Genomic DNA, 16,232 nt, shown 5'->3' on the forward strand with positions numbered 1-16,232 from the left:
AAGTCTTTGTGGGCACACACTCATCCACACAGGTTTTAATGAAGTCGGTAACAACTGCAGTATACTGTTATGAACCAGCAACAATGGATAGGAAATGAAGACAGGGTTCATACACAAACCACAAGATTTATTAACCTCTGCTCAAAACATCGAAAAGTAAACGAACGACTAACTTAACTGGAAGTTAACAGTTAGGTGGCTATATCGAACAAACAGACAAACTTATAAACTGTTCTTAAAGAGTTCTCATCGAAGCGCAGACTTAAAGTGGTAAATTCAAAAGTCCACGTGATTTATACAGTCATTGAGGACAGACTTCCCCGAAACAACGATTCCTTTGAAGAAATGATGAATCTGCCGATCACAGCCGAGAGATGTTCTGTCCGAAGAAATCACGAAGAAATAAAGGAACTGACCTTTTGGCTGGAGGGTGGTCACTGCACAAACCTTCCCAACCTTGCAGGGGTTTCACTCAAATGTGCATGCCACCATTCCCAAACGAAGATTCAAGAAGGTCGATCATTCCCAAGATGCTGAACGACATTAACTTTACCCAATCCTTTTCTCCGATAACTCTGGTAACATCTTCACTCTCCGATACTGGACTGTAATAGAACATAGAACATAGAATAGTACAGCACAGTACAGGCCCTTCGGCCCACAATGTTGTGCCGACCCTCAAACCCTGCCTCCCATATAAGCCCCCACCTTAGATTCCTCCATATACCTGTCTAGTAGGCTCTTAAAATTCACTAGTGTATCTGCCTCCACCACTGACTCAGGCAGTGCATTCCACGCACCAACCACTCTCTGAGTAAAAAAACCTTCCTCTAATATCCCCCTTGAACTTCCCACCCCTTACCTTAAAGCCATGTCCTCTTGTATTGAGCAGTCGTGCCCTGGGGAAGAGGCGCTGGCTATCCACTCTATCTATTCCTCTTATTATCTTCTACACCTCTATCATGTCTCCTCTCATCCTCCTTCTCTCCAAAGAGTAAAGTCCTAGCTCCCTTAGTCTCTGATCATGATGCATACTTTCTAAACCAGGCAGCATCCTGGTAAGTCTCCTCTGTTCCCTTTCCAATGCTTCCACATCCTTCCTATAGTGAGGTGACCAGAACTGGACACAGTACTCCAAGTGTGGCCTAACCAGAGTTTTATAGAGCTGCATCATTACATCGCGACTCTTAAACTCTATCCCTCGACTTATGAAAGCTAACACCCCATAAGCTTTCTTAACTACCCTATCCACCTGTGAGGCAACTTTCAGGGATCTGTGGACATGTACCCCGAGATCCCTCTGCTCCTCACACTACCAAGTATCCTGCCATTTACTTTGTACTCTGCCTTGGAGTTTGTCCTTCCAAAGTGTACCACCTCACACTTCTCCGGGTTGAACTCCATCTGCCACTTCTCAGCCTACTTCTGCATCCTATCAATGTCTTTCTGCAATCTTTGACAATCCTCTACACTATCTGCAACACCACCAACCTTTGTGTCGTCTGCAAACTTGCCAGCCCACCCTTCTACCCCCATATCCAGGTCGTTAATAAAAATCACGAAAAATAGAGGTCCCAGAACAGATCCTTGTGGGACACCACTAGTCACAATCGTCCAATCTGAATGTACTCCCTCCACCACCACCCTCTGCCTTCTGCAGGCAAGCCAATTCTGAATCCACCTGGCCAAACTTCCCTGGATCCCATGCCTTGTAACTTTCTGAATAAGCCTACCGTGTGGAACCTTGTCAAATGCCTTACTAAAATCCATACAGATCACATCCACTGCACTACCCTCATCTATATGCCTGGTCACCTCCTCAAAGAACTCTATCAGGCTTGTTAGACACGATCTGCCCTTCACAAAGTCATGCTGACTGTCCCTGATCAGACCATGATTCTCTAAATGCCTATAGATCCTATCTCTAACAGCTCTTGAACAGCTTTCTCCTATCTCCAATAGCTTTCTCACCACAGACGTAAGGCTCACTGGTCTATAATTACCCGGACTATCCCTACTACCTTTTTTGAACAAGGGAACAACATTCGCCTCCCTCCAATCCTCCGGTACCATTCCCGTGGACAACGAGGACATAAATATCCTAGCCAGAGGCTCAGCAATCTCTTCTCTCGCCTCGTGGAGCAGCCTGGGGAATATTCCATCAGGCCCCGGGGACTTATCTGCCCTAATGTATTTTAACAACTCCAACACCTCCTCTCCTTTAATATCAACATGCTCCAGAACATCAACCTCAGTCATATTGTCCTCACCATCATCAAGTTCCCTCTCATTGGTGAATACCGAAGAGAAGTATTCATTGAGGACATCGCTCACTTCCACAGCCTCCAGGCACATCTTCCCACCTTTATCTCTAATCAGTCCTACCTTCACTCCTGTCATTGTTTTTTTCTTCACATAATTGAAGAATGCCTTGGGGTTTTCCTTTACCCTACTCACAAGGGCTTCTCATGCCGCCTTCTTGCTTTTCTCCGCCCCTTCTTAAGCTCCTTTCTTCCTACCCTATATTCCTCAATAGACCCAACTGATCCTTGCTTCCTAAACCTCATGTATGCTGCCTTCTTCCACCTGACTAGATTTTCCACCTCACTTGTCACCCATGGTTCCTTAACCCTACCATTCCTTATCTTCCTCACCGGGACAAATGTATCCCCTGCATCCCGCAAGAGATCTCCAAACATCGACCATATGTCCATAGTACATTTCCTTGCAAAAACATCATCCCAATTCACACCCGCAAGTTCTAGCCTTATAGCCTCATAATTTGCCTTTCCCCAATTAAAAATTTTCCTGTCCTCTTTGATTCTATCCTTTTCCATGATAATTATAAAGGCCAGGGAGCGGTGGTCACTGTCCCCCAGATGCTCACCCACTGAGAGATCTGTGACCTGACCCGGTTCATTAACTAGTACTAGATCTAGTATGGCATTCCCCCTGGTCGGCCTGTCCACATACTGTGACAGGAATCCATCCTGGACACACTTAACAAACTCTGCCCCATCTTATCCCTTGGAACTAATCAGGTGCCAATCAATATTAGGGAAGTTTACTCCATGCACTTCTTTCACTGCTGTATCGCTCTGGGTCCCATCCCCCTCGCAAATTAGTATAAACCCTCCCGAACCATGCAAGCAAACCTACCTGCAAGGATATTGCTCCCCCTCGAGTTCAGGTGCAACCCATCCAATCTGTACAGGTCCCACCTTCCCCGGAAGAGATCCCAATGATCTAAAAATCTAAAACCCTGCTCCCTGCACCAACTCCTCAGCCACGCATTCAACTGCCATCTCCTCCAATTCTTACCATCACTGTCACGTAGCACTGGCAGCAATCCTGAGAACGTCACCCTTGAGGTCCTGTTCTTCAGCCTTCTGCCTAATTCCCGAAACTTACACTTCAGGACCTCATCCCTCTTCCTGCCTATGTTGTTGGTCCCATCATGTATCACGACTTCTGGCTGGTTTCCCTCTCGTACCAGGATGTCGTGCACCCAGTCAGAGACATCCCGGACCCTGGCACCCGAGAGGCAACAAACCATGCGGATGTCCTTCTCACGTCCACAAAATCTCCTGTCTGCTCCCCTGACTATAGAGTTCCCAATGATGACAGCTCTCCTCTTCTCCGTCCCACCCTTCTGCACCACAGGGTCAGACTCAGTGCCGGAGGCCCTGCCACCGTGGCTCACACCTGGTCGGTCGTCCCCGCCGACAGTATCCAGGACGGTAAACTTATTATTCAGGGGAATGGCTACAGGGGTGCTCTGGACTACCTGTCTGCTCACCTTCGCTTTCCCCCCTCTGACTGTCACCCAACAACCTGCTTCCGACAGCCTAGGTGTGACTACCTCCCTGTAGCTCTCATCTATGACTGCCGCATTCTCCCTTATGAGTCGAAGGTCATCCAGTAAGGGAAAAATAAACGAGTAACAAACAAAACCAGTGGCATCTCCAGACATTCGACCGACAACAACAACATTGCACCAAAAATAAAAATGGGAACTGCGACACAGTGGCAGAATTTGTTTAAATACTGTTTACAATATGCCATCACGTGACATCACATCACCCCGCCACCAAGAGACAATTCCATCATGCCCATCACGAGATAATGACATAATGCTGACAAGATAATTACGTCAAGCTCACAGGATATGTAACAATACTCATCCAGATTCTAAGATGAATCCCTGAATACAGTCCAGTCCACCAATTCAAAGCAGTCCTGTAGGCGCTTCTGTGCTTCTCTTGTCCAAACCTTCTTGGTCCTCACTACTGGTGCTGCAGTCTTCAGTCTCTGCCTATACTCAGGGAGTAGAAGTACAGCCCGGTGATCAGACTTCCCAAAGTGAGGGCATGGAATAGCATGGTAGGCATTTTTGATGGTGGTGTAGCAATGGTCCAGTGTGTTGTTTCCTCTGGTATTGAAAGTGATCTGTTGATGGTAATTGCTTAGTGATTTTTTCAGACTGGCCTTGTTAATATCTCCCAGAACGATGGTGAAGGCGTTTGGGTCCACTGTTTCGTGCATGTTGATCCCATTACTCAGATCATCTAAAGCCTGCTTGACAATGGCCTGAGGCGGAATTTATTCTGCTACCAAAATGACACCAGAGAACTCCCATGGTTGGTAAAAAGGGCAACACTTTACTGCGAGATATTCCAGGTCTGGTGAGCAGAATTGGGACAGCACTAATATATTTGTGCACCAAGAAGAGTTGATCATGAGGCATACTCCTCCACCTCTGCTCTTGAGAGGCTCTATAGATCTATCCTGAAGGTGTACAGTAAACTTGTCAATCTGAGTTATGGGTTAAAGTTATGAGTTTGTCACGGCCCTATCGGTTATTCCCTAGGTCCCTTTAAATTTACTTTGTGTCACGATCAGGACCGTTGACTCCTTGTTTTCCTTAATTCATTGTTTCCCTGTGTTTCTTGGGCTCTGTAATTAAAGGCACTTGAGTCTCAGCTGAACGAGCAGTATTTAGTGTCGGGCTTACAGCTGCTCAGGGCTAGATCGTCATTGGACGTCACCAAAGCAAGTGCAAGCAAATCATCCTGCCGGAAAGAGCCAAGTTACATCACCGGAGCTACTCAAGTCTTCTCCCCGAAGCGAGTGCCAGTAAGTTGCCTCAACTTGACAGAGCCAGCCTGTTAAGTTACCGCGCCTGATCGAGCCGCTAAGCTACCTTGCCAGAGCGGGTCCATCAGGTTAACTCGCCCAAATGAGACTAGAGCTGCTGTCTGTAGTTCCTGGGCCGTGTCAAGGGCTTGCCCTGCTTGGGGCTGTTTCGTGTCAAGGTATGAACTGTCTATTGTTGTGTCCTCTTCGTGTCCTCATCTCCGCTGAGTAGGTCCAGCTGTTTTGCCGCTACTCTGAGTTAGGAACTGTCTCCTCATGTCCTCGTCTCCGTGGGGTAGGTCCGGCCATTTTGCCGCTACTCTGAGTTAAGAACTGTCTCCTCGTGCCTTTGTCTCTGCGGGGTAGGTCCGGCCGTTTGCTACTACCCTGAGTGGGGAACTGTCTCTTCATGTTCTTGTCTCCACTGAGTAGGTCTGGCCGTTTGCCACTACTCTGAGTGGAGTAATCCTGTTTCTCAGTGTTCTGCATTCTGTGTCTAAAAAGAAGAGTCCCGGCTGTATGTCCTGTGGCCAAGGAGGAGTCCTGGCTCAGTGTTCCATGTCCTGTGTCTAAGAAGAGTCCCAGCTCTATGTCCTGTATCCATGGAGGAGCCTCGGCTCAGTGTTCTGCATCCTGTGTCTAAAAGAAGAGTCCTGGTTTCATGTCCTTTACCCAAGGAGGAGCCCCGGCTCAGTGTTTTGTGTCCTTTGTCTAAGAAAAGTCCAGGCTCTGATATTTCAAGTTCCAAGTCAAGGTCCCAATGTTCCAAGTTCTGAGTTCCAAGTCCGGGTCCCCAGTTCCAACTTCCGAGTTCCAGGTCTGGGTCCCGACTTCCAAGTCCGGGTCCCGAGTTCCATGTTCTGAGTTCCAAGTCCAGGTCCCATGTTCTGAGTTCCAAGTCCAAGGCCGGGTCCCGAGTTCCAAGGCCGGGTCCCGAGTTCCAAGTCCGGGTCCCGAGTTCCATGTCCAAGTCCAGGTCCCGATTTCCATGTTCCGAGTTCCAAGTCCAAGTCCGAGTCCCGAGTTCCATGTTCCAAGTTCCAAGTCCGGGTCCCGAGTTCCAAGTTCCGAGTTCCATGTTCCAAGTTCCAAGTCCAAGTCGGAGTCCCAATTTCCATGTTCCAAGTTCCAAGTCCAAGTCCAAGTCTAGCCACGCTTATTCCCGCTTCTGTTTTGCCCACTCCTTGATCTCCCTCTGAACAATCCTTGCTTCCCTGCTAGTAACAATTAATAAACTCTATTCTTGTTAAACCACAAAATGTGCTTATGATCTGCTTTTGGGTCCACCCACGCGCCGCACTTGTAACAGAGTTAAATATTTACATGCAAATTTAAAAGTGAAGTTTTAATTTCATTGGAATTTTGAAAAATGTTGCAGCATAAAATCGGATATTGGGGCCAATAGATCCACATAAATGTTTACGCTCCTCAGAGGCTACATCACATTTTCATCTCAACGTATTAAGTAAAATATTGTTTTTTTTACCTTTCTTCTTCACAACTCAGTTGAAACCATATTGCCCTATAAATATGTTTGCTCAATTTACCTCAATGTAGTTATGATAACTTTTAGAATTTTACCCTCTCTCAGTTACAGAAAAGACTTTTCAGTGGGAACGTGAACGTGGGTCACCTTGGACACAGAGCAAAAAAAATTGAAATGCCTACAAACCACAATCTCCACACTAGCATTTATGATCTTTCTGTGTATAGCAGAAACCAGCAATTATAAACTGAGTTTGCTGTAGGTAAGCCTTCAATGAATTGTGTGGATGGTAGCCTGTGTTATTATGGTTCATTATTTGATCTGTGTTACTGCATTCACAGGCAGAGAAGCACTTGATTTGCCATTCATACATTAAAAGCCCTTTTGCAAAATGATGTCTGAACCTGCTTCAGATGAAGGTGTAAGACACAGCCTAAAATTTCACATGTACAGTACTTAGAAGTAGTTCCAAGCATGGGAGCCTGAGACCTGCTGTTCAACATCCTGCAAGTGCTCTGATCATATCCTAAATTATGGGCATATCTGCTTAATATCATATCTACTTCGGCAGAGCAGAATTGCCTGGCCTGATTTATTAGCAGAAAATTGAAATGAAACCCTATTCCTTACTGAGACAAAAAAAATTACTTTGTCCCAAATTCTTTTTATATTTACTTGTCACCACTCACCTCAATTTTACTTTTTCCATTTTATTTGTAATTTATTGATCGGGCTGTAGCTTTACTTCCAATGTCCTAAAGTAAACCCATTTAGAACTCTGAACAATGGACACTATCAATCCTGAACAAAAATCATAATGTTGGAAGAACTCAGCAGATCAAGCTTCATCTGTGGTGGCAAAGGGTGTAAGCTGACATTTTGGGTCTCGGGCCTGCATCGGGAACAGCAAGTCTTTCTAGTGTATACAGTAGCAAAGGGGAGAGGAGGGGCAGAGGCTGCTAGGGGATAGGTCAGTCCATTTTCCGAGGTGTAAAATGGTGGTCAGATGGGTGATGGGGAGGGAAAGAGGATGAGGAAAGTGAACAAATCTAGGTGGACAGAGAGGATAACACCCGGTGTGTGGGTTCCAACGCCTACAGTCTCTCTTGTCCTCCTACTGAAAATTGTCTTCAAGGCATGTCCACTTTGAAGAAGTTTTCCTCTTCTTTACCACAAAACTTCAGAGAATCTCACTCTCCCAAGCTGTTCTCTCTGTAGATCTTGTGCTTTTCATTCCTGGATAAGGTGCTCACACCTATCCCGTCTCCCCTCTTTGCCCCCCCCCCCGTTCAATCAGTCCACCCCCACCCACTCACCCCCTCCCCAATCCGGTTGCACCTATATCCACCACGCTTTGTCCCGCCTCTCCCCGGTACTAGTCATATTTCTTCTTCTCAGTCCCGATGCAGTTTTGACCCGAGACGTTAATTTACACCTTTTGCCTCCATAGATGCTGCTTGACCTCCTGAGTTCTTCCAGTGTTTGATTTATTTTTGTTCCAGCTTCCAGCATCTACCGACGCTATTGTTTTCATACAATCAATCAATAACTCGCTTTTAAATGAGCCCAGTATGTACAAAGTGTTAAACCAACTGTGGCTGCCTTCCCGCGTAACAAGCGAAGTTATTATTTTCCGTCTTTTGTCTTTTCTTGGGGCCACTGCAGTTTCCCTACTCTGCTGACTGGTGTGTTTTTTCCTCTTGGAAACCATCTCATTGGAAACATTCCTGATCACCGACTCACCCGAGATAAAAATCTCCAACTCTGAAAACAACTGAAATCTTCTGATTCGCAAGATACTTGTTAGCCACTTGGAGTCACAGTTTGCTACTTCAGTTCTCAAAAAGGAAGTAAAAAGGTAAGTTCTTCTCTTTAGCTGCTCGTATCGTTTGGGGTTATTTTCATGTTATAGATCGAGAATCTTGGTCTTCTCTAGCTGGCAAGAAAGGATATTTTATTATTTTTCTCTCATTTTGTGTCCACAAGCAGGAATTGAAAAATGCGGCGCCCTTTGGTTTCACTGCGTTCGCTGCTCGTATGCATCTCGATGCTGAGCTGCAGCCGCTCGGTGAGTCAGTTCACTGCGATATTTAAAAAAAAAGCGGCGCGATCACTGCGATTTACTAACTTTCGTCGAAAAAGCCCCAAACACGAAAGTTGTAATTTGAAAACCAGAAGAGACAGCGAGTAAATGTTTTAAAAAATTTGTCAAAACGATTGGAAAACTGAGTATAAAGTGATGGTGGGATGTCGCTTTTACAACAAGGGACTGGGTGTGTAGAGAAATCTGTGCTGTGCCAGATGTTTTCTATTGTGCTGTTGAAATCAGGCACTCACATTCCACTTCCAAACTCTGCCTTCCACTGCTCTTTCTGCACTGTCTAAATCCTCCACTCCATCTGCAAGGAAAGATTCACTCTGATAGTCCAGGTTCCTGAGAAGCGACTTTGTCAGAAGTGCGGAGACCAATCGGATCTGCATTATTATTGTCTTAAAATGTTGGGCAAAAAGACCAATTTGCTGCAGGCACTGTGATGGTGAAGTGCGGAGGAGTAAGAGGGAAACATGGATTCAAATCTTAATAGGGCAGCTGGGAAATTGAAATCTAGATAAGTGAATACTTAGCCGTCGTGGTGTCCATGAAATGGCTGGGTTGTTTTAAAACTTCATCTGGTTTGTCAGCATCTTCCTAGAAAACATGTTTACGGCTCAGTCTTGCTTGTGGCTCTGGACACACCAGTGACACAGACATGCTGGATCCCTTGAGCTTGCTTCTTGAAGAAAGTCTACAGGTGTGTGGCTGCAGTGCTCCCAGCTCTGGCCTGGGTTGCTGCAACCCTTCCTGCGAGGCATAGTCGTGTGCAAGTGGCATCCTGGCCGCTGGTGGCTGAGGCTAGGTCCTCGCATTGGCACTGCCCTGGTGGCCTTCCCATAGCCTGTGCGGTCAGAAAGCTTATTCAGCTGATTATAAATGTCTTTGCTGTGCCTGCATCTGACCTCCAGCCTGATTGATATTTCAGTGTGTTGGGGGGGGGGGGGTCTGGCTGGAAGCCCTAGTAGGTGGCACTGCAGCTCTTTGAAATTCTGCGTGGAACAGTTGGTAGCCCAAGTCAATGTGGTTGACTTGACTGCACTCTGCCATTGGAGATGGGCAGTAAATGTTGTCTTCAACATAGTGCTGTGGCTAACAAAAATAAGTGGCATCCGTTAGTCTCACGAGACCATGGATCTGCACCTGGAAGTTTCCTGGGCAAGGTTGTATGGAAGACCAGCAGTTGTCAATGCTGCAAGTCTCCCTTCTCCACAACACCGATGTTGTCCACGGGAAGGGCAAGGGCCGATACAGCTTGGCACCAGTGTCATCGCAGGAGTTGCCGGAACGAGGTTGAAGACAACGTCGGACTGCCTTAGGGACTCCAGCTCCGGATTTGTCCTCGGGGTTTACTCCCGAAGCCTTTCCCATGAGTGGGTATGGCCGCAAGGCAGCGGAGGTTTGAAATCAGAGTTTTCCCTCCCTTAGACAGACTGCCTTCCCAGACTGACAAGCTCCATCTACCCGAATAATAGCAGTTATGTAATATTGACTATAAATTAGATCAGATTTCTCACTTATTACAAAATCTTGGAACAGTTACTTGTGGGACAATTACTTGTGGAGAGTATGCGGCAGATTTAAAGCGAGTGGGGCCTGTCAGAACTGGGAGCTTGAGATTGTTTGGGTTATTAAGGATTTGGTAAGGGCCAATAAAAAAGAAGTTAGGTGTAAGTGGGTGCCCATTGTTGGAGTGGGATAGAGTTAGAGTGGGAAACTTGCACTTTGGCTCAAGAGGCTTCAGTGATAAGAGACAGTGGCTAGGACAAAGTTCTTGTCAAAAATCTCTTTCTTTCTTAGTGGCTAGCTAAAGTAGCAAGAATGGATCCCGGGTCTGTGGTGTGCTTCTCATGCAAGATATGAGATCTGGAAGACCTCTGTCTCCCATATTACTATACCTGTGAGAAGTGCATTTGAATGCAGCTGGGTGTTAGGGAAATTGATTGGAGCTGGATGGCCTTCGGATCATTTGGGAGAATAAAAAGATGATAGATAGGAGCTACAGGGAGGCCGTCACACTGAAGTTGCAGGAGGCAGGTAGATGGATCACTGTCAGGAGAAGTAAAGGGAATAGGCAGGCACTTTGGATACCGTTCAGGGAGACAACCTTCCAGGGGAAAGCTGCAGAGACCAGGTCCCCAGCACTGTCTTGTGTGGCTGTAAGGAAATTGAGGGAGGGAGAAGAAGAGGAGAGTGGTGATGATAGTTCGATGGTTAGGGGAACAGACGGGAGATTCTATGGACATAAAAGGGACACCCAGATGGTATGTTGCCTCCCAGCTATCAGGGTCAGGAATATCTGAGATTGGGTCCACAACATTCTTAAGAGAGAGGGTGAGAGCCATGGTACATATTGATACCAATGACATAGGCAGGAAAAGAGGTCCTGAAGAGAGAATATAGGAGCTATGCAGCAAGCAGAAAAGCAGGACTCAAGGGTAGTAATCTCTGGATTGCTGCCTGCACCATGCACCTTTGAGGGTAAGAATAAACTGATTTGTTAGTTGAATGTGTGACTGAAGAGTTGCTGCAGGGGGCAGGGTTTCAGATTTGTGGATAATTGTGATACCTTCTGGGAAAGGTATGACCTGTAAAAAAGGATGGGTTACACCTAAACTCAAGGGGAACCGATATCCTTGTGTGCAGGTTTGCTGTAGCCATTGGGGAGGGTTTGAGTGAGTTTGGCTGGTGGATGGGAAGCAGAAAGATTGCTCAAAGAATGCAGCAGTTAGTATACAGGTAGACGCAACATGTGTAGAGACTGTGAGGAAAACACAGGCAGTGGATAGGGCATAATTGCAATCGGTTGGATGGGTTGAAATCTGCCTATTTTAATGCAAAAAAAAATCAAGAACAAGGGTGATGAGCCAAGAGCATGGATCAGTAAATGGAACTTTGACCTTGTGGCTATTACAAAGACTTGGCTGTCACAAGAGCAGGAATAGCTGCTGGATTTTCAAAAGGAGTGGGAAGAGGGGTCAAAGAGATTGAAAGAGCAGCATTGCTAATCAGGGATAGTATCATAGCTGCAGAAACAGAAGATATTAGGGAGATATTGTCTGATTGATTCAGTGTAGGTGGAAGTCAGAAATAGCAAGGGAGCAATTACTCTAATGGGGGTATTCTATAGGGCCCAATAGCAACTGAGACACTGAAGAACAGGTCAGGAGGCAGATTTTGGAAGGATGCAAAAATTAGTGTTGTTATCATGAGTGACTACAATTCTAATATTGATTGGCACCTCCTTGGGGCAAGGGGTTTAGATGGGGGAGAATTTGTTATCTGTCTCTAAGATGGATTCCTGATACAGTATGTAGACAAGCCGAGGACATACTGGATCCAATACCAGGCAATGAACCTGGTCAGGTGACAGATCTCTTGGTGGGTAAGAATTTCAGAGACGTGACCACATCTCCCTGACCTTTACCATAGCCTTGGGCAGGGATAGGATAAGATGGTATTGGAACCGGGGGAGGGAGAATTATGCTGCTATTAGGCAGGAACTTGGGCTAATAAATTGGAAAAAGAGGTGTTCAGGGAAATAAACAATGGAAATATAAAGGTTGTTTCGGGAGCACTTGCTTGAGGGTTTGGAAAGGTTTGTCCCACTGAGGCAGGGAAAGGATGATAGGGTGGAAAAAACCATAATTGACAAGAGATGAGGAATATCTAGTGAAGAGGAAAAAAGAAGCTTACTTAAGGTTTAAGAAGAAAGGATCAGACAGGTCTTTACAGCATTACAAGGAAGCCAGGAAGGCGCTTAAGGATGCCTTCATAGAAGAGCTAAAAGGGGACATGAGAAGACTTTGGCAAGTCAGAATAAGGAAACTCCCAAGGTGTTCTACATGTACATGAAGAATAGGAGGATGACTAGAGTGAGGGTAGGACCAATAAGGAATAAAATAGGAAATATGTGCCAAGAGTCAGAGAAGGTAGAGGAGGTTCTTACTGAATACTTTGCTTGAATTTTCACCAGTAAGAGGGACCTTGACGAATATGAGGATTGTGTAAAACAGACTGATATGCTGGAACATGTTGACATTAAAGAGCGGATGCACTGGAACTTTTGAAAAACATTAGGGTAGATAAGTCTCCGGGGCTGGAAAGAATATACCCCAGGTTACTATGAGAAGCAAGTGGAGGGATTGTTGTATCTCTGGCGATAATCTTTGCATCCTCATTGGCTGCAAGAGTAGTATCAGAAAATTGGAGGGTGGCAAATGTTATTCCTTTGTTCAAGAAGCATAATCCTGGGAATTATAGACCAGTGAGTCTATAATTCCCAGTGGGTAAACTATTGGGGAGGATTCTTAGAGACAGGATTTAAAAGCATTTGGAGAAACATGGTCTGATTAGGGATAGTTAGCATGGTTTTGTAATGGGTACATCGCCCCTCATGAGCCTGATCAGAAGAAGTCACAAAACAAATCGATGAAGGTGGAGCAGTGAGTGTGGTGTATATGGATTTTAATAGAATGTTTAACCAGGTTCCCCATAATAGTTTTATACGGAACATCAGTAGGTATGGGATCCAGGGAAATTTGGCTGCGTGGAATCATAATTGTAAACACAAAATAATCTGCAGATGCTGGGGTCAAAGCAACACTCACAACACGCTGGAGGAACTCAGCAGGTCGGGCAGCATCCGTGGAAAAGATCGGTCAATGTTTCGGGCTGGAACCCGTCGTCCGTCCTGAGGAAGGATTCCGGCCCAAAACGTCAACCAATCTTTTCCACAGATGCTGCCCGACCTGCTGAGTTCCTCCAGCGTGTTGTGAGTGTTGGATTCATAATTGGCTTGGGCACAGAAGACAAAGGGTGGTAGTAGATGAAGCATATTCTGCCTGGAGGTTGATGATCAATGGCATTCCACAGACATCTGTTCATCGACACCAGTTCTTTGTATTTTTTATAAGTGACTTGAATGAGAAAGTGGAAGTTTGGGTTAGTAAGTCTGCAAATGACACAAAGGCTGGTGGAGTTGTGTTTAGTATAGAAAGTTCTTGCAGGTAACAATGGACTTTGATAGAAAACAGAGATGGGCTGCGAAGTGGAGTTCAATCCAGAAAAGTGTTAAGTGATGCACTTTGGAAGGTCAAACTTGAAGGCAGAGTTATGGGTTAATAGCAGGATTAGCAGTGTGGAGGAACGGAGTGAGCTTGGTGTCCACATCCATAGATCTCTGCAAGTTATCACGCAAGTTGATAGGGTGGTTAAGAAGCCATATGGTGTGTTGTCATTCATTAGTTGGGGGGGGGTTGAGTTCAAGAGCTGCAAGATAATGTGGCAGCTTCGTAAAACCCTGGTTAGACTACACTTAGAATATTGTGTTCAGTTCTGGTTGCCTCATGATAGAAACAATGTGGAAGCTTTAGAGAGGGCACAAAGGGTACTTGCCAGATGCTGCCTGAATAGACAGCGTGTTTTATAAGGAGAGGTTGGGTGAGCTATGCTGTACTGTTCTATGTTCTATGTTCTCTCTTCCCTGATAAATCTTCCTCTGAGGTTTAAAAAGTAACACGGGGGAAATTCTGTTCATCTGGATTAAAATGCCTCCCTAAACAAAGCAACAGCAGTTACAATGGAGCCCATAAGAAATAAACAAATTCAAGGAATATTAAATGCCACAAGACAAACTAGAATATAATAATCAAGTTATTTGTTTAAATTTTGCATTAACTCTCGAGAAACTAATATTTTAATTAATTCAAGAGTCAGAATTCTGTTAGATGATCATTGCTGTATTGAATATGCATTAGTTAATTCCAAACTGAGGACAATGAGATTAATTCATTGCAATTTATGGGATTTTTCTTGGCATGTTAGGTAATCATATTTTGCAGTACACATTCCGAAAAAATACAAATGCTGTTTATTTTACTCTTCTGACTATTTTGTGATTTAGCACCATATAGTTTCCCAGAAGTCGATAGAGACTAATGTTAAAAGTACAAAGCTGTTTGCATTAACAAATGAAGGTTACCAGAGCTTGAAATAATCAATCCAATTGACAGGTGAGCATAAAAATTAATTTAAAAAATTGACCTTGAAGTGTATCAACTTATTGACATTTTTCATTATAATGAAACAATGACAAGACTATCAATAATATTGATTCCTTTGCAGGTACAATACTTCATTTGTGCTTCAACAAATTACTTTGATATATTAGGAATTGAGTGCCTTGCATATTTACCATATAGAAATGAGTGCCTCGATCTAGGCATCTGGAACAGAAATCCTGTATTTTCCAATTTTTCATGGCAGTTTGTCAAGAAATTATACATTTGCAATAATAATTGCAAGAATATTTAATAATAATTGCAAATTCATATGTTTGATTTTAAATACTCTAGTTGATTGTCAACATGAGAAAATATGTGTAAGGGATCTGGTTCAACATCAATGACAACATTTTCATAAATGCTTAGAAGAGCAATGACTGGAAATCTGAAAGAAAAACTAAAATTGTTGGAAACATTCAGCAGTCAGGTGACATCTCTGAAAGTGGAAATGACTGACGATTTTTTACCAGGATCCTTTGTTAAAACTGGGGAAGAGAGAATATCATGTTCATTTTTAGCAACTAAGTAAGCAAGGGAGGCATGAATTGAACTAGGGAATACCTCTGATCGAATTGAATTGAATTGACTTTATTTCTTACATCCTTCCAATACGTGAGGAGTAAAAATCTTTGTTATATCTCCATCTGTGCAAATTATAGTAATTTGTAATAAATAGTATGTACAGTAAGAGATACAACAGAACAGTCAATATAGCTTAGAAATACAATTGTATCAGTGTGAATTAATCAGTCTGATGGTCTGCTGGAAGAAGCTGTCCTGGAGCCTGTTGGTCCTGACTTTAATGCTGTGGTACTGTTTCCCGGATGGTAGCAGCTGGAACAGTTTGTGGTTGGGGTGACTCGGGTCCCCAATGATCCTTCTGGCCCTTTTTACACACCTGTCGCTGTAAATATCCTGAATCATGGGAAGTTCACAACTACAGATGTGCTGGGCTGTCCGCACCACTCTCTGCAGAATCCTATGATTAAAGAAGGTACAGTTCCCATACCAGGCAGTAATGCAGCCAGTCAGGATGCTCTCAGTTGTGTCCCTGTAGAAAGTCCTGAGGATTTGAGGACTCATGCCAAACTTCTTCAACCGTCTGAGGTGAAAGAGGAGCTGATGGCTTTTTTCACTACACAGCTGGTACGTACAGACCACATGAGATCCTCAGTGATGTGTATACCGAGGAACTTGAAGCTGTTCACCCTCTCAACCCCAGATCCATTGGTGTCTATAGGGGTTAGCCTGTCTCCATTCCTCTTGTAGTCCACAACCAGCTCCTTTGTTTTTGCGACATTGTGGGGGAGGTTGTTTTCTTGACACCACTGTGTCAGGGTGATGACTTCTCTGTAGGCTGCATCATTATTATTTGAGATAGGGCCAATCATGTAATATCATCTGCAAATTTAATTAGCAGATTGGAGCTGAGGGTGGCGACACAGTCATGGGT

General features: G+C 44.7%; 1 protein-coding gene across 2 annotated transcripts in view; it reads left to right on the forward strand.

Annotated features, from left to right (window-relative positions):
* fgl1 (fibrinogen-like 1) overlaps window positions 1-16,232 on the forward strand; it is a 102,787-nt gene that overhangs the window by 56,355 nt on the left and 30,200 nt on the right. Inside the window, exons 4-7 of one of the 2 annotated variants that reach the window (XM_063043040.1) lie at window positions 4,969-5,136; window positions 6,728-6,884; window positions 8,288-8,480; window positions 8,612-8,690. In XM_063043040.1, coding sequence (XP_062899110.1) covers window positions 8,622-8,690 — 69 coding nt within the window. In that variant the 5' untranslated portion in view covers window positions 4,969-5,136; window positions 6,728-6,884; window positions 8,288-8,480; window positions 8,612-8,621. The remainder of the gene's footprint in view (window positions 1-4,968; window positions 5,137-6,727; window positions 6,885-8,287; window positions 8,481-8,611; window positions 8,691-16,232) is intronic. The other variant, XM_063043041.1, reaches the window with a different exon arrangement.

The sequence above is a fragment of the Mobula hypostoma genome, chromosome 3 (assembly GCF_963921235.1).
Source record: "Mobula hypostoma chromosome 3, sMobHyp1.1, whole genome shotgun sequence".
In the NCBI taxonomy this organism is placed as follows: Eukaryota; Metazoa; Chordata; class Chondrichthyes; order Myliobatiformes; family Myliobatidae; genus Mobula; species Mobula hypostoma.